The sequence below is a fragment of the Rhinoderma darwinii genome, chromosome 13, assembly GCF_050947455.1.
Source record: "Rhinoderma darwinii isolate aRhiDar2 chromosome 13, aRhiDar2.hap1, whole genome shotgun sequence".
In the NCBI taxonomy this organism is placed as follows: domain Eukaryota; kingdom Metazoa; phylum Chordata; class Amphibia; order Anura; family Rhinodermatidae; genus Rhinoderma; species Rhinoderma darwinii.
The window spans coordinates 15988542-16009433 of NC_134699.1; the positions used below are offsets into that span (position 1 = coordinate 15988542).

Here is a 20892-nt window from a genome sequence, read left to right on the forward strand (position 1 = left end):
AAAAGGGTCTGTTTTTGTGTTTTAAATTGTTGCTCTTAGGCTGTCCCTGGTATTGCAGCTCAGCCCTATTCATTTCAATATGGATGAGCTGCAATACCAGACACCGCCTATGCCAAGTGTGGTTCTTCTTTCTTATCCTGGACAAATGAGTTAATCAAAGGGGATGTTTGTATACATGTATGAATGTCATATTTACCCGCCCTTAAGTATAGAATACAGTATGGTTGACGTAGGTCAAATCAATACAATTTATGATTATCCTAATTTTGTAATGCTGCATCTTAATTGTTCAATTCAACTACATTATTTTCATGCAGAACTAATTGGTTAAATAGGAACAATTCCATAGGAAGTATCTAGATCTCATACTATATAGAGCGGCTTCTTTAGATTCCCTGTCAATCATGTCCTCTCATACTCATGGCATATTTCTGCAATCTTTTTTCATAGGCCTCCTGACTGGATATAGTTCCACTCTCTGGATAGGGCTGAATGATATTAATGTTAATGGAGGCTGGCAGTGGTCTGATGGATCTCCATTAAAATACTTGAACTGGGAGAGTGGTAAGTAACATAATACTTTCTATGTTTTATCTGTCCACCACATGAAGCATCTTCTAAAAGGTTGATCATACGGTGGTATGTAATAGTATCATGTTGTATGGTGAAATGTTATGTAGTGGTAAGGCGAAGCAGTATGTAGCAGTATGTAGTAGTATGTAGTAGTATGATGTAGCATGTAGTAGTAGTAGTAGTATGATGTAGTAGTAGTAGTAGTAGTAGTAGTAGTATGATGTAGTAGTATGATGTAGTAGTAGTAGTATGATGTAGTAGTATGATGTAGCTAGTAGTAGTAGTAGTATGATGTAGTAGTAGTAGTAGTAGTATGATGTAGTAGTAGTAGTATGATGTAGTAGTATGATGTAGCTAGTAGTAGTAGTAGTATGATGTAGTAGTAGTAGTAGTATGATGTAGTAGTAGTAGGAGGGGTAGTATGATGTATTAGTAGGAGGGGTAGTATGATGTAGTAGTAGGAGGGGTAGTATGATGTAGTAGTAGGAGGGGTAGTATGATGTATTAGTAGGAGGGGTAGTATGATGTAGTAGTAGGAGGGGTAGTATGATGTAGTAGTAGGAGGGGTAGTATGATGTAGTAGTAGGAGGGGTACTATGATGTACTAGTAGGACCGGTATTATGATGTAGTAGGGGTAGTAGTAGTAGATGTAGTATGATGTGGTAGTAGGAGTAGCATGATGTAGTAAGGGTAATATGATGTAGGGGTGGTAGTATGATGTAGTAGTAGGGGTAGTAGTATGATGTAGGGGTAGTATGATGTGGTATGAGGCGGGAGTGGTATGAGGCGGGAGGGGTAGTAGTATGATGTAGTATGTTTTTATCACATATACTTATGGAAGTCCATGGACCTGGACCTAATACCGTCTCAATTATTCCAACCAAGTTGTAGACTACTGTATTATACTAGAGATCCATGTATTGAGTTATTCATAGAATAATAATGACTTTCGACAACATTTCTTTTTATTTAATAAATTTCACACTCGCAGCGAAATATTTTGAAGTTTTTTTTCTCACGTTTTCTGACTTTCTCTATTTGACTGTATTATAGATCAGCCGAGCAATTCAGAAGAAGAAAACTGTGCAGTCATTCGTACGGAGATGTCTGGTGCCTGGCAGACCCGCAATTGCTATAATGCTATGCCCTATGTATGCAAGAAAAGCTCCAAGAGGAATCCACCCCCTGTAGGTGAGTGATGAATCTGTTTGGTTAAAGGGCCTCTAAAAGTAAGTAAAAATATATATATTCTTACACTTGCTATTATATCTTATTACTTGATGCTGTTCTGTTCCACATCACAATCCAAATGGCGAAATGTAAAAAATATAAGTCTTCTCTATCGGTGTCGTGAAGCATTTTTTTTCTCCGTCACCAGTGTGAATGCCTGTAAAATAGGAAGCTTGGGAAAAGGGGAGAGATTTAGTAGCTCCACTGCAATGTTAACCCCAACCTATTCAGCAAAGCCCCATTCCTCAACATATAGGGACAAGGAGGAGATGGGCCATCCTTTCTGTAATACTGTCTTAACAGATTTGGCCAAAATCTTGCGAGCAAATAAACATCTGTTTTGTTATTGGCTTCGTATTCATTTCTAGGTTTCTTTACAGACATATAGGTGATTCTATGGGACACATTATTTATCTTCCACTTTATTAAATCATGGTCTTTCTATCGAAATAGTGATTTTACAGTTTGAGTGGAATTCAGTGACTGGAACAACAATACGCATCATTGCTTAGCAGGGGTGCAGCTTTCTTTCTCGGTTGGCAGGTCTCATGATGGTTTTAACGGCCGTCTCCTTGCACCCTGCTGTGGTTGGCAATCTTCAGACAGATACTGTGCATTAATAAGTGGAAATTCGCAGAGAAACAATTTTGAGAACGTTTCCGCACAAACCTCCGCTAGCAATGTGCACCCATTGCTAGATACATATAAATAATTGCCATTGCAAGTCATAATACAAAGGTATTGCAAATGCTAAATTGCAAAGGAAAACCGTATGATGCAGATTTCCCCCTATACTCCAAAGGTACTATGCGCTAAAATGGCTCCCCAGATGACAACCGCTACGCTTTACCGATAATGCAGCAATGGCTTTACAACATAATGGGTTTAGAGGTTCTTACAGAAAATAAAATCTTCATTTGTATGGAGAGATAGCATTGTCTGTGTTACATTACATCGTGCCTCCACATCTGCCTATGGTGCTGAAGTTATCTTATGTAGCGTTTCTCTCCCCCTTCCCGAGCGTGGTTACGGACCTTTTTGTTACTGCTGCCTGTTCGCTCTCTGTTTCTATGCTAATAAGCAACGTGTAGGTCATGAAAAGCAACGCCACTGTATGCTGGGCTGCCATTAGGGCAGCACAAGTGCTAATGTAGTCAGGGGCACAGGTTGAATGCAGTGCTCAGTGCAAATTAGAGGCCCACACCTGCCTGTCGGTTGCCACCCACCTCCCAAGAGCCATTGAATGGGCTTCAGGCACTGGTTCCATGTAATTTTTTTGCGCCCTCCACAGAGACCCAACAATTTATGGTATGGGCATGAAACGGTGCGGAGGTCATATTCATGTTTCATTCTTGCCCAAAGGAGCCTGCAGATTACAAAATCTTTGAGCCTCTGTGCATGGGAATTGGGGTGTAACATGATCTTTATGCTTTATTTTGATCTAGTTATTCCTCCCAAACAAACACCCTGCCTCAGGTGCCCACCAATTGTATATATTGGGCTACCAGGGGATTTGGCAGAGCTCAGTGGGCCCTGACGATTTCAATGTATGGTGCCGAGATATTTCGGAGGGTGGCCCTGACTGTATGGGTCATTGAAGTCTTAGAGCTTTTTTTGGTTCATATGAAGCATCTTGCAGGTTGATTGGCAGCCGTCGCTACATTGCTCCGTTGGGCAAGTGCATCCAGCTGATTTTATCTATATATTTTATCTAGTTTAAAGATCTGAAGTAACGACTGCAATATATTTTTATTCTAAGGCAATAAAGCTACTTTGGCTTTAAGTTGGTATTTAGCGATAATTGACGCCTTTCGATAAACCTTCTTTTTGCTGCAGGGCCAGTCGAGCCAGATGTTGTCAAATGTGATTCTGGATGGCAGAGTTATGGCACAAATTGTTACCGTCTAACTAGCGAGAAAAAGAGCTGGCAGGAATCAAAGAAGGCATGTGTGCGGAGTGAGGGCAACCTCGTCAGCATCCACAGCCTTCTAGAACTGGAATTTGTCACCAAGCAGATAAAACAAGGTAAATTATCTGGAGAGATCCTTAAAGCTTCAATGTCTAGTTCTGTGTTAAAGGGGTTTTCCACCTTCTGACAAATGAAGACCTATCCATCGTATAGGTCATCGGTATATAATCGGTGCGAGTCCGACACCCGAACCCCGCATCGCTAAGCTGCTCCGGTGGCTTGCGGGCACCGGATGTTTTGGCATATAATGCTATGTACGGTGCTGGAAGCCATTGGCCCCGTGCATAGCATTGCGGCAGTGCTGCAGAACTGCAGGTCCGCTCCTATTCACTTGAATAAGAGCAAAGCTGCAGCTCGGCCGCTATTCCGTACCCGGAGCTAACTGCTTCTGGCATGTACGTCCAAGGCACGGAGACACCGGACCAGCTGATGTGTGCGGGGTTCAGCTGTCAGACCCCCATAGATCATGTACTGATGATCTATCTGGTGGATAGGTCATCAGTTGTCAGAAGGAGGAAAACCCCTTTAATATTCAACAGTTACGTGTTTTCATTTCTTTTAGGGGAAGTACGCTCTTTAAACTGGTTGGCTCGCCACAGACAACCCCTTTATCTGAGAGCTGCCTTACCAAGGATGATTTTCCCTGGGGCAGATTTAGATGACTAAGCATTTCCCCTGCAGGGGAAAAGTAGTATTTCATGGTGGCCATTCATATGAATGGCCATCCATGTAGTGCATCGAAGACTTGAGTCCGCCAGAGCTGCTTGTCAGCATCTGCCTTCTCCGCACTGGCTCATTGAGGGGGGTTCTGAATCTAGTCTGACTTTCATATGCTTATTCAGGACATATGGACAAGGGTTATCCTGATGAGGCAACTGGATGTGCACACAGAATTAGAACTTCCCCTGGGATAATATCCTTTTGATTTCAGATGTAGAAGAGCTGTGGATTGGACTGAACGATATAAAGCATCAGATGAATTTTGAGTGGTCAGATGCGAGTGCCGTCACTTTTACGTCATGGCATCCTTTCGAGCCTAACAACTTCCGGGATAGCATGGAGGACTGTGTGACCATCTGGGGACCGGTGAGATTTTTATATTATAGGGAACTTTACTTCCCATGTGATTGTGCAATAAACCAATAGAAGGTTTCCCCAAAAACGACCGCAATTACTTTTTGTATATTCACTTGTATCTCTTTGCAAAATCATCTGAACCAATTTCTTTGAATGGAAAAGGTTTTGTGCCTCATTGAAAGGCAATTTCTGAGTTTAAAGAGGCTCTGTCACCAGATTTTGCAACCCCTATCTGCTATTGCAGCAGATAGGCGCTGCAATGTAGATTACAGTAACGTTTTTATTTTTTAAAAACGAGCATTTTTGGCCAAGATATGACCATTTTTGTATTTATGCAAATGAGGCTTGCAAAAGTCCAAGTGGGCGTGTTTAAAAGTAAAAGTCCAAGTGGGCGTGTATTATGTGCGTACATCGGGGCGTTTTTACTACTTGCTGGGCGTTCTGACGAGAAGTATCATCCACTTCTCTTCAGAACGCCCAGCTTCTGCCAGATCACGCTGTGACGTCACTTCCCCAGGTCCTGCATCGTGTCAGACGAGCGAGGACACATTGGCACCAGAGGCTACAGTTGATTCTGCAGCAGCATCGGCGTTTGCAGGTAAGTCGATGTAGCTACTTACCTGCAAACGCTGATGCTGCTGCAGAATCAGCTGTAGACGTTCTCAGGGGGCTAGATCCAAGGCCAAAATCAGAGTAATATTTCACCAGTTCTTAGATAGTAGGTACAGCCTGTTATTCTTGTATATTTTCCTAACAGGAAGGTAAATGGAATGACAGCCCATGTAATCAGACCCTGCCATCTATCTGCAAGAAGCCTGGACAAGCCACACAGGGGACCATTGAGGACAGCCAAGGACCCTGCCAAAAGGTACAAATAGAAGTTTTATTATTATAAAAAGGCATTTATCTGTCTAAATTGTTCACAGGCAGATTATATCCGATCATTTAAGAACACACTAGGATTTGTAAATTCACTTCAGAAGATTGAGACATCCCCCAAATGGCCAGGAAATATGCCAGTCTTTCTAAATGCCAGCCATTTGCCACGAGCACAAAAGCATTACGGTTGTATTGGCATGTCTGCACGTGTGGTGACCTTGTAAACATCTCAATCCAAAACCATGGACAATATCGTTACGTTGGCCCCCATTGATTTTAGAACAGCCTTTGCTCAGGAAGGATTTCCATTCGATTTTAGAACATGGTGGTTTGGATTCACATCCACATACATTGAGGCAGCAAGGCATGGCATGGCTTACAGTCTGTGCTCCATTCATTTCATTCACGACCGCTGGTACTGAGGTCCGCACCCGAACACCAGTTGAGTTCTCACACTATTTTTTTTTTTTTCTGTACCTCGAGGCCTAGTGGCATTGTCATGGTTATTGACACTAGTTGGAAGTCCTCTAAATTTTTTTATTGCATGGTGCAATTGCAGATTTTACTTTATTAGAGCTATGGACCTTTACATTATTCCTCCACTATCAGACTTTGTCGGAGAACATACTTGTGGCATCTGCCAAACCCTAATTTATTCGTCTGACTGACCGCTTTGAAATGTGATGCAATAGCAACATGCGTTACACCACTCCTGGTCAAACATGGAAATTCAATCCATGAAGCTCCCGATAAACAGTTCTTGTGCTTCCAGGGGCAGTTTGGAAGTGAATGTTGCACAATTTATGTGCATTTAATGCTTAAATAAGTTGCGTCATGACAAACGTTTATGGTCTATCCACAAAATATGGTGATGCCATCTCACCAAGAGGGACGGGTCGGCAGAGACCCGTTTGGGAGATAGACATTTCTCAGACATTTATGGCACATTCTGTGGATATACCATAAATGTCTGTCACGACACCCCTCGGTGGTTTTGTCCTCCGCTTATGCAGCCTACCACTTCGGGGTTGAGTCATTGCATTTCTACTTCACAATTACAGCAGTTTATGCGTCGATTAACAGTGGCTATGGTTGAAATAGCCAAAGCAACCACTAAGGAAAGGTGTCCTCATACATTTGGCCGTGTAGTGTGCTTTTGCGTACATGTATACATCTATTATAAAGAAAATGCAATTCATGCAATAAAATCCATACACGTTGCACTGCTTAGGCACTCTTCACATGGCGTTTTGGCTTTCCATCGAGGTCTATGTCGGGAGGACTCCTGACATATGCCTCCAAAGGAAGGCTCCAATATAACTCTCTCTGTATGGCATACAGTGGGATACATCACCTGGGAATACTCCTGAAGTCTTTGTCCCTATATAGACAGAAACGTTAGGAGGTTCCCCAGGGCCGTGTTTCCGGGCATCCGTATCAGAGTCATCGGTCACCCTCAGGCTCCAAAAAAAACGTACACGTTGCTGTAAATGTGTTTTTTTCTTTTTGGTTTCTTTTGTATTTTTGTATTTTTTTGCAGGATCCCTCAGGCTGGAATAGCGTAGTCTACTACACTATTCCATGCTTAAAAAAAAAAGTATCAATGTCAATCAAATGACGCATTTTTGGCCTCTGTCGGGCTAATGGAGCCCTATGGATACGTTGATCGTGTACATTGGCAGCTTACCCGACGTATATAATAAATGTAGCTCACGTTTGTGTTGTGAATAGGGCCTTAAGGCAAAGTCTTTGGTGTCAACATGTTATACTTTTCTGTAGACATATAGTATAGGTTGAAGCCATGGAGATTCTGCTGTGCTGTTGAGTTCATAAGGTTGTGCAACAATAAGTTCTGGGTAACAAACATCATGGCATATGGGGCAGCGGGCATTATAAGAATAGAAATTTCCGCACGTTCCAAGATATTTGTTTTGGCTAAAGACGATGTGATGAACTGTACGGAGATAATGAAGAGTGGGCATTAAATAGACTCTGCGTTATTCAGGATTTTGGATAGATTTTAATATATTTTGGAAAGAGCTGTCGGGTTGGAACATCAATGTTTGTTGATTTGGGCTGTGTTATCTGTGACAATCTTCATACTATATGGACATTATAGATTTCTGACACTAGTGATAGGGATGACGTAATAGTAGATCTGAGTTTGTGCAACTTTTGTTGACATGGCAGCGTTTCATAGCAAAATATTTGAGTCCATATAATGCAGAAAGTATTACTGCGTTTTTTTTGGGATTGATGTGCTTTGTCATTTACACAATGTTCTTCCTACTTTAGGGCTGGAGCTGGCACAGTCCATCTTGTTACTGGCTGAGCGATGAGCTGCTCGCATACAATGAAGCGATTAAATCTTGCTCTGGCCGTTCCTCTAAACTGGTCAATATCCGGAACAGGTAGGAACCATTTTTTTAATTTTGCTTGATACATTTGGATTAGCAAAATATTGAATGAGAATGTTTGCTATGTCGTTAATCCTCCTTTCTCCATGATGTTCCTTTTACATAGGTTTGACCAGGCTTTTATTAATAGTCTTCTGTATGAGTCTGATGGGAGCTATTACTGGACAGCCTTGCAGGATCTAAATCGCACTGGGATTTTCCGCTGGTATAATGGGGATGAAGTGACTTACACTCACTGGAACAGAGATGAACCTGGTAGGTAACAAGATAATAAGAAATCCTATTGATAACCAAATCTGGATGGATCACTGGGAATAAATACAATGCAAAGAGGGATTGTTGCGGTTTTTGTTATGACGTGGGCTGTGTAAACGAGCGCCGATCAACGAGACGGCTCGTTGAACAGCGCTCGTTTGCTCCTTTCACAATGAGGTAGTACGGGGGTGAGAGCTCCTTATTACGAGCGCTCGTCCACATACATTTCTATCATGTTGGCAGTTTTACACAGGGAGATGTGCTGCCGACAATGATATTTTGGTCATTTTAAACGAAGCGTTTGCTCGTTCATCAGCTGATCATTGCCCTGTTTACATAGAGCAATTATCGTTCTGTAAATGCTCGATAATTGGCCAGCGTAAAAAGACCCTAAGGGCCGACGTGAGCCGTGAAAAAGGGTGCTGATCAGTGCCAGTTTGCTCCTTTCACAGGGAGCTATGTATGGGGACGAGCAGTCGTTACTCCGGTCGCTCGTCTCCATACATTATTATCATGTCAGCAGCGCGTCTACGTGTTTACACAGGAGGATGTGCTGCCGACAATGATAATGTTTTGGTCATTTGAAACGATACAATAAGCCGATGAACGAGTGTTTGCTTGTTTATCGGCTGATCGTTGCCCTGTTTACACAATTAATCTAAAAAACAGACAATCTCTCTTACCTGCATTAAAATAATGTATTTACCATAAAATATGTACCATGATGTTGTATTTTTTCTTTTGCAAAATCGCAGGCACATGAAATGGCATGTACGCTGTCTATTTCATGCTCTTTTACATTAGTAGTTGTATCACACTGCCAGCCTCGTCAATGATATCACACTGCCAGCCTCGTCAATGATATCACGCTGCCAGCCTCGTCAATGATCTCACACTGCCAGCCTCGTCAATGATCTCACACTGCCAGCCTCGTCAATGATCTCACACTGCCAGCCTCGTCAATGATATCACACTGCCAGCCTCGTCAATGATATCACACTGCCAGCCTCGTCAATGATATCACACTGCCAGCCTCGCCAATGATATCACACTGCCAGCCTCGTCAATGATATCACACTGCCAGCCTCGTCAATGATATCACACTGCCAGCCTCGTCAATGATATCACACTGCCAGCCTCGTCAATGATCTCACACTGCCAGCCTCGTCAATGATCTCACACTGCCAGCCTCGTCAATGATATCACACTGCCAGCCTCGTCAATGATATCACACTGCCAGCCTCGTCAATGATATCACACTGCCAGCCTCGTCAATGATATCACACTGCCAGCCTCGCCAATGATATCACACTGCCAGCCTCGTCAATGATATCACACTGCCAGCCTCGTCAATGATATCACACTGCCAGCCTCGTCAATGATATCACACTGCCAGCCTCGTCAATGATATCACACTGCCAGCCTCGTCAATGATATCACACTGCCAGCCTCGTCAATGATATCACACTGCCAGCCTCGTCAATGATATCACACTGCCAGCCTCGTCAATGATATCACCCTGCCAGCCTCGTCAATGATATCACACTGCCAGCCTCGTCAATGATATCACACTGCCAGCCTCGTCAATGATATCACACTGCCAGCCTCGTCAATGATATCACACTGCCAGCCTCGCCAATGATATCACCCTGCCAGCCTCGCCAATGATATCACCCTGCCAGCCTCGTCAATGATATCACACTGCCAGCCTCATCCATGATATCACACTGCCAGCCTCGCCAATGATATCACCCTGCCAGCCTCGTCAATGATAGCAGAGTGTGATAATCATGGCATATAATGTTGCCATAGTGCTCAAGCCTTATCTGGAATAGAAAGTTTTTGTTTTTTTCCTTGTGCCATGCATCCATGCCACGTTTGTTGCCACATGTGTTGGTCAGTATAATACAGTGAGATGTGGTGTGCAGTCTGTTAAAGTACCCAGGTTCATTGTGGTCTGGAAATCTGTTAATTATATTATTATTGAATAATTTATCCAAATGGCACAGAGTGGCCAAGAGTCTTTCCAACGTCCTTTTTTTTTTTTTACAGCAAATACCTTACACAGGTTAACGCAAAAGATCAAGCCGTTTAAACGCCACATTATGTATAAGTTGTAGATCAGATCTTCCCTTAGGTTTATATGCGTTGCCTTCTTTGAAACAACAATATAGTTTCGTTTTAGGTAACGCTGATGATCCAATCCAAATATACAGAATGTGTCTTTTTTTTGCCAATACTCTTAACGATAGGACCGTATGGGTATCTAAGTTTGGTTCAGAAGAATAGTCTGGTATTACGTCCTCAAATGCACCCATATTACGACTGTATTAGACCGGCCTGAAACGTATGTTGTGTGATATATTTTCACTGCAGATGATACTGAAGCCATACCATTGCCTCCATTTGTTTGCTTTTCAAAAGAACATAAGCTTTCAGTGGCATTTGTCTACCCTGAGAATTTTTGGAAGACTTTATAGAAGATTTTTGACACTTGTAATCGCTCTGCTGCCGTCGCCACTGCTTTGTTTATGTAATGCTATTCATTTTACTTAACGTTTTCTCTTTCAATCAGGCTACGATAAAGGCGGATGTGTTGTGTTAGCCACTGGAAGGTCCCTTGGTTTGTGGGAGGTGAAGGACTGCGATTCGTTCAGATCAAAGTACATCTGTATGCAGACTCTGCTTCCAATGGTCCCTTTATTACCTGCAGTTCGGCCCACACCCAGCGTTAATGGAAGTTGTCCTGATGATTGGAGTTCTGCACCAACACTAAGGCATTGCTATAAGGTGAGACTGGGAAAGATTCTCACAAAATGGAATAATACTTGCACATGGATTATAATTGTAAGGGCAAGTACAGGTTTAGACTGGCCCACCAAATGACCCTTCAGTGTGCCAAATTCTCTCCGCTTACTGGGGCCCTGCTCCAACAGATCAGATTGGTTGCTACTAGGGTCTCACTTTTTTTTTGACTCACAAATAACCTATAAATAGTTGAGTAACGGCAGGCCTTTCATTTCTCACCTAGGTCTTTCATTCAGAGAATTTACGGGAGAAAAAAACTTGGAGCTCAGCCCAACAATCCTGCCGAGAAATTGGGGCCCAGTTGCTTAGTATCTCCAGCGTCGAAGAGGAGCATTATGTTGCCCACTTACTAAGCAAAATATTTGGGTAGGTATCAACCTGTTGTGCATTTTCTCCTCCCGCACCATTGAAGTCTACCCCAACTTTAAAATAAGTCACACTTTACTCCAGTGCTTGTTTACAGCTTGTATGCAGAGACTCATGTAAAGACGTCACAAGTCTGGTCATTCACTACATTTTCTTCCTTGTACTTAAAAAAACATCTGGAAAATCTAGAAGAAGCTTCCAGATTTCCATTTACCACTATGTTCAATAGGGGATAAAATTGCAGTCTGAAGCCTTGTCGTCCTCTGTTAGCTGCTAACTTGTCGAAATAAATATTCAGGACTTCCCAATGTTCCCACTAAACAGCCCTTGTTCATATTAGTCATATAGATGTCATAGAGGGCGATCCCCCGCAAAGTCTATTCGCCACTGCAGGGTAGCGGTAAGAAATAGCAGCTCCCACTCTGCAGAACTAGTGACCATGTCTTACATGATTTCCCATTTATCTGAATGGTCTCTATGTATGACTTCTGCTCACACTTTTCCACTGGTCTTGAAGGGCAGAATAGTGCAGTCTAGTTACATCAACAGCTTTGATTTGACTATTCAGACCTTGTCATTTTATAGATTTTTACTACATCCTAAAAATCTGCATTAACTCTGTTTCTCTTAGTGAATCAGATCCTGAAATCCATGAACAACAATGGTTTTGGATTGGCCTTAACCGTGGAGATCCCAGTGGTGACCAAAGCTGGCTCTGGAGTGATGGACAAGGGGTAAGTTTTTCTTAAACATTTAGACAATACATAGTTTCTTCCATCTTTGAATGGAATATGTAATCAAATATTGTAAAAAAAATTAAATGCAATATTTTTTTTAAATAAATAAATGTAATTCTTTGTGACTATTAATATAAAAAATACATCTTGAAATATTCCTGTTTTCACACTAGCTACTAAAGCAAACAAAATAGACTGTTTTCTTCAGCTCATTTCTCAGCTTTGCTGTGTAGACTGGGACAGGGTCAGCTAGGGTGGAGGGTTAAGTGACATATTAGGGAAGACCCTGCTGGATGCCTAGATAAGGCAGTATAATAACACTATACACACAGGTAAGACCGACCTCCTGTTCTCTAGATGGGGGCTGTACTCGGACCCTTCCTGGAGACCTTAAATGGGTTTTCCACCTTCTGACAACTGATTACCTATCACCGGATAGGTCATCTGTATATCATCGGTGCGGGTCCGACACCCATACCCCGCACCGATCAGCCTCTCCGGTGGCCTGCGGGTGCCGGATGTTATGCTATGTATGGAGCCGGAAACAGTTGGCTCCATACATAGCATAGCGGCTGTGCTGCAGAACTGCAGGTCTGCTCCTATTCACTTGAATAGGAGCATAGCTGCAGCTCGACCGATATTCTGTGGCCAGAGCCAACTGCTTCCGGCATGTGCGTTCGGTGCTTGGAGGCACCGGACCAGCTGATCTGTGCAGGGTCCGGTTGTCGGACCCCCACAGATCATGTACTGATGACCTATCCGGTGGATAGGTCATTAGTTGTCAGAAGGTGGAAATCCCCTTTAATCTATTGATATTTCTACACCCTGCCGCACTGTCCATACAGACGATACAGAGAGCAAGTGTGTCTCCAATATGGCCATCCCCAGAAAAGTTTTTAAAAAGAAAAATAAATAGCTACACATTTAAAAAAAGAAAAATAAACACTATTTCTCTTCTGCAGAAATTGGAGATGAGAAATCTTGTCATCCAGCTTGTTTTTCTTTTTAGTACGTCTACCACAACTTTGCCCGCAGCAATCAGGATAACGATGACATCAGGAGATGCGCAGTGTTAGACATTTCGTCCCTGCAGTGGGTTGCCCTCGAGTGTGAGTCTCAGACAGACTGGATTTGCAAGCTGCCTAAAGGTACAATTTTATGAATGAATCACTTGGATAAATAATTGCAGACCGTATTCGTTTGCTTACAATTTTATATGGTGGTTCTAAAATTATGCATTAGATATAAGATACATTTGGAACAATTTCACAAGCAGAACAATTCCTCCGAAAGGCTGTCAGGGCATACTGGGAATTGTAGTTCTACAACGGTCGGGGAGCTGCAGATTGAAAACCATTGTCTTGCATCCATACTACATGGTTTGAATCACAAGAGTGTCAATAGCCAACATCTCTGATTGTATTACTTTATATCCTATTATTATTCCTACTGCCTCTTTTTTTTTTTTTTTTTTTTTTTTTAGGAACAGCCATTAAAGAGCCAGACGTTCCAAAAGGTGAGCGTTCCTTCCATTAATATTGTCTTTATCATTTTCTCTCTTTATCTCTATTTATATAGTGCTCAGCTTTGCTTTTGTTCCTCGGTTACTGGTATAATAGACTTTTTGCTATCTTGAATCAATGTTCTCCCAGCAGGAAACACAGAATGGGTCAAATTTGAGAATGCAGAGTATAAGTTTTTCGAACATCGCGCCACGTGGCTGCAGGCTCAGCGGATTTGCACGTGGTTTAGGGCTGAGTTGGTGTCTGTTCACAGTCAGGCAGAGCTGGATTTCCTAGGGCAAACGCTACAAAAGGTACAAAATATCAGATGACTGAGTACTGGGTTCAAATGATTTATACTGTGATCTTACTGCTATGTATGTAGACAAGAATAGACATCACTTGCTATTAGCACATTTGGATTTGGGCTCCCTTAACCCCTTAACGACCAAGGACGAAAATGAACGTCATGGTCGGCTGCTAGTTCCCACACCATGACGTTCATTTTCGTCCGCATTTCAAACTGTCACTCTGTGTAAACACAGAGTGACAGACGCGCGCTGACAGCTCTCCTAGACAGCTGATACATCAGTCTCGCCGGACAGCGGACCATCGCCGCTGCTTTCGGCAGTTAACCCCTTAAGTGCGGCGACGGATTGCCGTCGCCGCATTTAAGTGGTTTGAAGCACATCGGCAGCCCCCACGAAGTGATCGTGGGGGCTACCGATGCTTGTCACGGCAATCGGAGGTCAGATAATGACCTCCGGGTTGCCATGTACGGAAGCCTCGGAGGAACAGCCTCCGGCCGTTCCTCCTCTGCTTCCTGTCAGTGTGACAGTCACGTCACAATGACAGTTAGAGTACATTACACTACGTGTGTAGTGTAATGTATTCCAGCAGCGATCAAAGCTGCAAGACTAAGTGTCCCCTAGTGGGACAAGTTAAAAAAGTATAAAAAAGTAATAAAAATGTTTTAAAAAAAGTGTAAAAATAAAAGTTATAAGTTCTATAAACACTAAATGCTTTTTTTCCTATAATAAGTCTTTTATTATAGAAAAAAAATGAACACGTTAAAGTACACATTTGGTATCACCGCGTTCGTAACGAACCCAACTATAAAACTATAATGTTATTTTTCCCGCACAATGAACACCCCAAAAAAAATCTATAAAAAAACTACGACAGAATCACAATTTTTTTTGTCACCACCCCTCCCAAAATAGAGAATAAAAAGTGATCAAAAAGTCGCATGTACCCGAAAATAGTACCAATAAAAACTTCTATCCGTCCCGCTAAAAACAAGCCCTTACACAGCTTTTTTGACTAAAAAATTAAAAAATTATGGCCCTCAGAATATGGTGACACAGAATTTTTTTTTTTTATAAATAAGTCATTTTATTGCGCAAACGCTAAAAAAAAGGACCAAACCTATATACATCTGGTATCGCCGTAATCGTACCGACCCGCAGAATAAAGTAAAAATGTCACCTATAGCGTACGGTGAGCGCCGCAAAAAGAAAACCTAAAAAACGGTGTCAGAATTCCTGTTTTTTGCTCAGGATTGCCAAAAAATTTAATAAAAAGTGATAAAAAAAAAATCGCATGTACCCCAAATAGCTACCAATGAAAACTACAGATTGTCCCGCAAGAAATAAGCCCTCACACCGCTCTATTGATCGAAAAATAAAAAAGTTATGGCTCTTGGAAAGCGGGGAGTGAAAATCTAAAATATGAAAGCAAAAAATGGATCAGTCCTGAAAGGGTTAATTCATTTCTAATGAAAAAAACTTTTGACCACATGTGCGGTATTTCCGTACTCGGGAGAAATTGCTTTATAAAAAATGGTTGTTTTTTTCCTCCTTTATCCCTTGTGAAAATGAGAAAATGCAACATTTTAGTGGAAAAAAAGTTGATATTAATTTTCGCGCCCTAATTCCAATAAACTCTGCAAAAGACCCGTGGGGTGTAAATGCTCACTATACCCCTAGAAAAATTTCTTGAAGGTTTTTCCAAAATGGGGTAACTTTTCGTGGGTTTCCACTGTTTTGGTCCCTCCAGTGCATTGCAAATGTGACATGGCACCGAAAACCATTCCAGCAAAATCATAAATCCAAATGGCGCTCCTTCCCTTCTGAGCCCTGCTGTGGGTCCAAACAGCAGTTTATTACCACATATGGGGTATTGTCGTAATCGGGAGACATTGCTTTACAAATGTTGGGGTGCATTTTCTTCGTTATTCCTTGTAAATAATAAAAATTTCTATGTTGTTTCAGAAAAAAAGTACATTTTAATTTTTACAGACTAATTCCAATATATTTAGCGAAAAACCTGTGTGGTCAAAATGCTAACTATACCCCTAGATAAATATCTTAAGGTGTCTAGTTTTCTAAATGGGGTCGTTTATGGGGAGTTTCTATCGTTCTGGCAGCTCAAAGCTTCTCCAAATGTACAGTGGGGCCTAAAACATTTTCAAGCAAAATAGGAGTCCTGAAAGCCTCCGGGTGCTGCCTTCCTTTTGGGTCCTGTTGTGTGTCCAGGCAGCGCATTAGGGCCACAATGTGGGTATTTTTGAAAACAGGAGAAAGAGGGTGATAGATTTTGGGGTGTGTTTCTTCATTTTCATGTTCGCTTTACAAAGAAATCGGTCTTCAAACTAATACTTTTATGAAAAAAGTGAAATAATTTTTTTTTTCACCTGATATGCATTAAATTTAGCAAAGAACTGTGGGGTCAAAACACTTACTATACCCTTAGGTAAATACCTTAAGGGGTCTAGTTTTCTAAATGGGGTCATTTGTGGGGGTTTCCATCACTCTGAGACCTATGAGCCTCTGAAAACCTGGCTTGGTGCAGGAAAACAAAATGTACTTCAAAATTTATACAATTATTATTCAATTTGTAAGTCCTCTAAATTGCTGAAAATGTATTTTATTTTTTCAAAAGTGCTGCCAAAATAGAGTAAAGAGATAGAAATATATATTTAATTAAAAAAATTGTACAGTATGTGTGTACATATGTGACATATTGCAGTTAAAAATAGGGGAAAATGGTAATTTTTACAAAATTTCTTCCATTTTTCTATTTTTTAATTAATTTCCGCAAATCGTATCAGTCTACTTTTACCACTAAAATAAAGTACAACATGTGACGAAAAAACAATGTCAGAATTACTTGGATATTCAAAACTTTCACAGAGTTATTCTCTGATAAAGTCAGACATACCAAATTTAACAAATCTGGCTTGGTCATTAAGGTACAAACATGCCCGGTCATTAAGGGGTTAATATAGTGTTGTTTGTTGTGCATGGGGAGGAGAAATTTGCCTTAGAAATAGGCTGTATGGTGACATTTTTTGCCCACATTGGCAGCCTTGTCACTGTCGTACGGGCAACAGTTGATTGGGGCTGAGCGGAGCCTTGAATGTCCATCTTGTAACACCTTGTCGTTATTAGGTCCAACATTCTGTGCGAATTTATTTTTTACGAGTTCTGTTTTTCTGATTACGGAGATCCAATCCCCTTGCATAGAAATAAAGCCTTAAATTATTGCTTCCTGAAACTACCACTAGAGGGAGCTGATGAGCTCATTGCATACTGTTTTATTATTGTATTCAATGGATATATCCCAAAACTCCGCCTAGTGGCGGCTGCAGACAGCTACATGTTATATTTTAACTCTATACAGAAGATTTGGAGCTCTGTATCAGATAAATTGAGCCCTGACCATTTAACGGATATATCCACACAGAATGTTGGACTGTTTAGATAAATAAAATTGTATACCGTAATTGTACTTCAAAATGTAATTAAATAGGCCACAATATAGCACGATGGCTCCTGCTATGTAGTCAGAGGAGATCATCTTATTGAGTATCCAGACTCCATGGCCTATCATTATTTTTATCATTTTAATTAGGTCTCTTTATCTTTAATATTCACTGTTCTGTTTTCTATTAACGTGCGTTGTTCTTATTCCCAGTTCTCCCGGGGACAGGAGCAGCATTGGTGGATTGGACTACACACTTATGAAAATGATGCAAGATTTAGGTAAATACTTTTACTCTTATTTATTTATTTATTTATTTATTCTTTATAGTAATACCTATGGATAATTTTGTCAAATATGAAATCGATTTTCATATCTGATGGATGTGCTGCGCCACCCTTCTGCAAATTATCATGGTGCCAAATTCTCATTGAGAATGAATAATGGAGATAATGGACTGGGGTACCTTAATTTTTCATTATATGTTGCCCCGTAGGAATGGTGACGCTGTCAGACTAAATTCTGGTTTCACAGCAGAGCGTTCTATGCTGATCTAAGTTGGGTTCAGTAGAATCACAGGGATTTATGTGTTGCGGCCATATTATGGACCATAAAATGCACCCGTTTTGAGGCTGTTTGCAAACAAAGGTTAGAGCATTTTTATAGTCTCTCTTTTTTTATATTTTTTCAGGTGGTCCGACAGGTCTGTACTCAACTTTATAAACTGGTCTCAAGGACGACCGGGTCGCATTACTAGAGAGAAGAAATGTGTATACACCATGGCAAACCGTGGTGAGTAAGGTTGTTTGATTAAGGATATGGCAAAATACAAATATTCCTTGTGATGTGTCTTTTAAAACACTTGTGTTTCAGATATTTAAAAGTAACAGTAAAAGGGTTGTCCAGGATTAGAAACACATGGTTACTTTATTTTTTCCCAGAAACAACGCCACATTTGTCATGAGGTTGTGTCTGGTATTGCAGTTGAACACTTTTTAAGTAAATATGGCTGAGCTGGAATACTAAACACAACCCATGGACAGGTGTGGTTTTAGAAGAAAGCAGCCACGTTTTTCTAATCCTGTATAAACCTTGAGCGCTAGAATATGGAGAAAACCGACAAGATGGCCAGTCATTCCCTACAGCATCTTAGACATTGATAATAATGAAATGCCTACCATAATTTTTTTTTTACTGTATTCCTTTCCATCGTTTTCATGAATTTTACTACTGATTTTAAAGCGAACCTGTCAGCTCTCCTGACGTCTGTTTTAGTAAATATTACGTAATAAACTAACAATGCTGCAGCAGCCTCTCTTAGTACTCTGCCGTGGGCTGCTCCCTCGTAATTCCTTCTGGAAATGTTGAAAAAATTGACAATCGGGTATTACTATTGCCCTTGTATTTGTGGCATGTCCCTTCACAGTCTGACAATGTTCATTCAGTGCTTAGTCGACTGCGTTATTGATTCTGTCACAAAAACGGAAACCTGCCGGAATGGTGACAAACGGAAACCATTAGCAATGTTTCCGTCACCATTGATGTCAATGGTGATGCAAACGGAAGCTAAGGTTTCCGTTTGACTTTCGGTTGAGGGGTTCACCCGACGGAAATCTCTGACGGAAAGCAAACGCTGATGTGAACCGGCCCTCAAACAAACGGAAACCATTGGCACCGGATCCGCCACCATTGAAATCAATGGTGATGGAAATAGAAACCTCTGGTTTCCGTTTGTGCCAGTCAGGGCTCCATTCCCGTCGGAACGGAGCTCTGACCCAGATGTGAACGAAGCCTACTATGCACTAAAATATTGTGATGCATGCTGTGCCTGAGCTTGATAACACTATCTACCACATGCCTTGTAATGGAGCTGTAAAAATCCAGAATACATCAATGTTTGCATATACTATAGGGCTAAGTTCACACAGAGTATTTTGACGAGTTTTTTAACGCGGAAACCGCGCCAAAAAGCTTGTCAAAAACGGCCTAAAAATGGCTCCCGCCGATTTCAATGGGATGCGGGGGCGGTTTTCTCCCGCGAGCAGTAAAACCGGCTCGCGGGAGAAAGAAGCGACATGCCCTATCTTTGGGCGTTTCCACCTCTGACCTACCATTGACTTCAATGGGAGGCAGAGAAAGCGTATTTCGCTGCGTTTTATGCCCGCAGCGCCCAATGGCCGCGGGCGAAAAACGCCACGAAAATCTGCCTCAAACTTCCAAACGGAATTTTGAGGCAGAAATTGTGCCTGCAAAATACTCCGTGTGAACATAGCCTAAGGGTGTATGGTTGTAAATTATAATGCTATTGGCCAAGGAGAAAAAAATGGCCAGTATATTGTACAAATAATGTCCAACATGTTACTGATGTTACGGCTTTGTGTTTCTAAAACAGAATGGGGTGATCAGAAATGCATCACTGCACTGCCCTATATCTGTAAAAGAAGCAATGAAAGCTCAGTGCTACCACCCACCCTACCTCCCCTACCCTCACCCAATGCTGGAGGGTGTCCTAAGGGCTGGCTGCCATTCTTGAACAAGGTGAGTTACACAAGTGATATAACCATTTCAACAGTAGCGTGCCATGCGATGGTAATAATTAGGCTTTTACAATAAAATATTGCATGGGTCAGTAGTATTCGGCTGGCCATACACATAAGATTATTGTTGGCTGATTTTGTCCGACCACCATTTCAATATTACACGTGAACGATCGTTCACAATGGTCGACGGCAGGCTGTCTGCCAACAATGTGATTGATCAGGTTGACATTTTTTTCAGTCGGGAGCCTTGTTGGTTTTTATTTATTTTTGGGGTCAATACATTTTTTTTTTTTAATAGTTTAATACAATTTTGGAGGTGTATGTCAATTTTTTTTGCCCTACTTTCTCTGGTAGTTTTAGCCGTTTGTTCTAGGGCAGTGTGCCTGCCCATTCTTGGTTTTATGCCACTTTAGTCTGGCATGTTGCTGGTGGGATCACACAGACTATTGATCGCCACTTCCTGGTCGATGAAATTCCAATGTGTGTAGCCAGCTGAACTATGGTGGTGAAACTCTTAAATATATTAATGCTGTACGTTCGAGATATTAATTAGGAGGTACTGGTATAAAATATTTTAAACCCTTTGCCACTTTTCCATTCTTAGCCCTCAAATTGTAATCTTTAATCTATTGCTCCATCTGTCTGTCAGTCTAGTAGTGGCCATAATGGTTGTCACCCAGCTTTTCCAGAAACCGATATAATTAAGAAACCTCTAAATAGAATTTGTAACAAGATGACAGAAGTGAAAGATGCAAGAACTAATTGTTATTAAA

At 41.4% G+C, this 20892-nt stretch overlaps 1 protein-coding gene across 2 annotated transcripts in view; it reads left to right on the top strand.

The window, feature by feature from the left end:
* The window catches only part of MRC2 (mannose receptor C-type 2), a 56163-nt gene that overhangs the window by 26499 nt on the left and 8772 nt on the right, over positions 1–20892 (top strand). Inside the window, exons 5-20 of one of the 2 annotated variants that reach the window (XM_075846642.1) lie at positions 451–564; positions 1628–1765; positions 3641–3829; positions 4705–4859; positions 5608–5718; positions 8025–8140; positions 8253–8401; positions 10977–11191; positions 11433–11575; positions 12207–12309; positions 13322–13460; positions 13796–13828; positions 13965–14128; positions 17793–17860; positions 18271–18371; positions 19972–20117. In XM_075846642.1, the coding sequence (XP_075702757.1) occupies positions 451–564; positions 1628–1765; positions 3641–3829; positions 4705–4859; positions 5608–5718; positions 8025–8140; positions 8253–8401; positions 10977–11191; positions 11433–11575; positions 12207–12309; positions 13322–13460; positions 13796–13828; positions 13965–14128; positions 17793–17860; positions 18271–18371; positions 19972–20117 (2084 nt within the window). The remainder of the gene's footprint in view (positions 1–450; positions 565–1627; positions 1766–3640; positions 3830–4704; positions 4860–5607; positions 5719–8024; positions 8141–8252; positions 8402–10976; positions 11192–11432; positions 11576–12206; positions 12310–13321; positions 13461–13795; positions 13829–13964; positions 14129–17792; positions 17861–18270; positions 18372–19971; positions 20118–20892) is intronic. The other variant, XM_075846643.1, reaches the window with a different exon arrangement.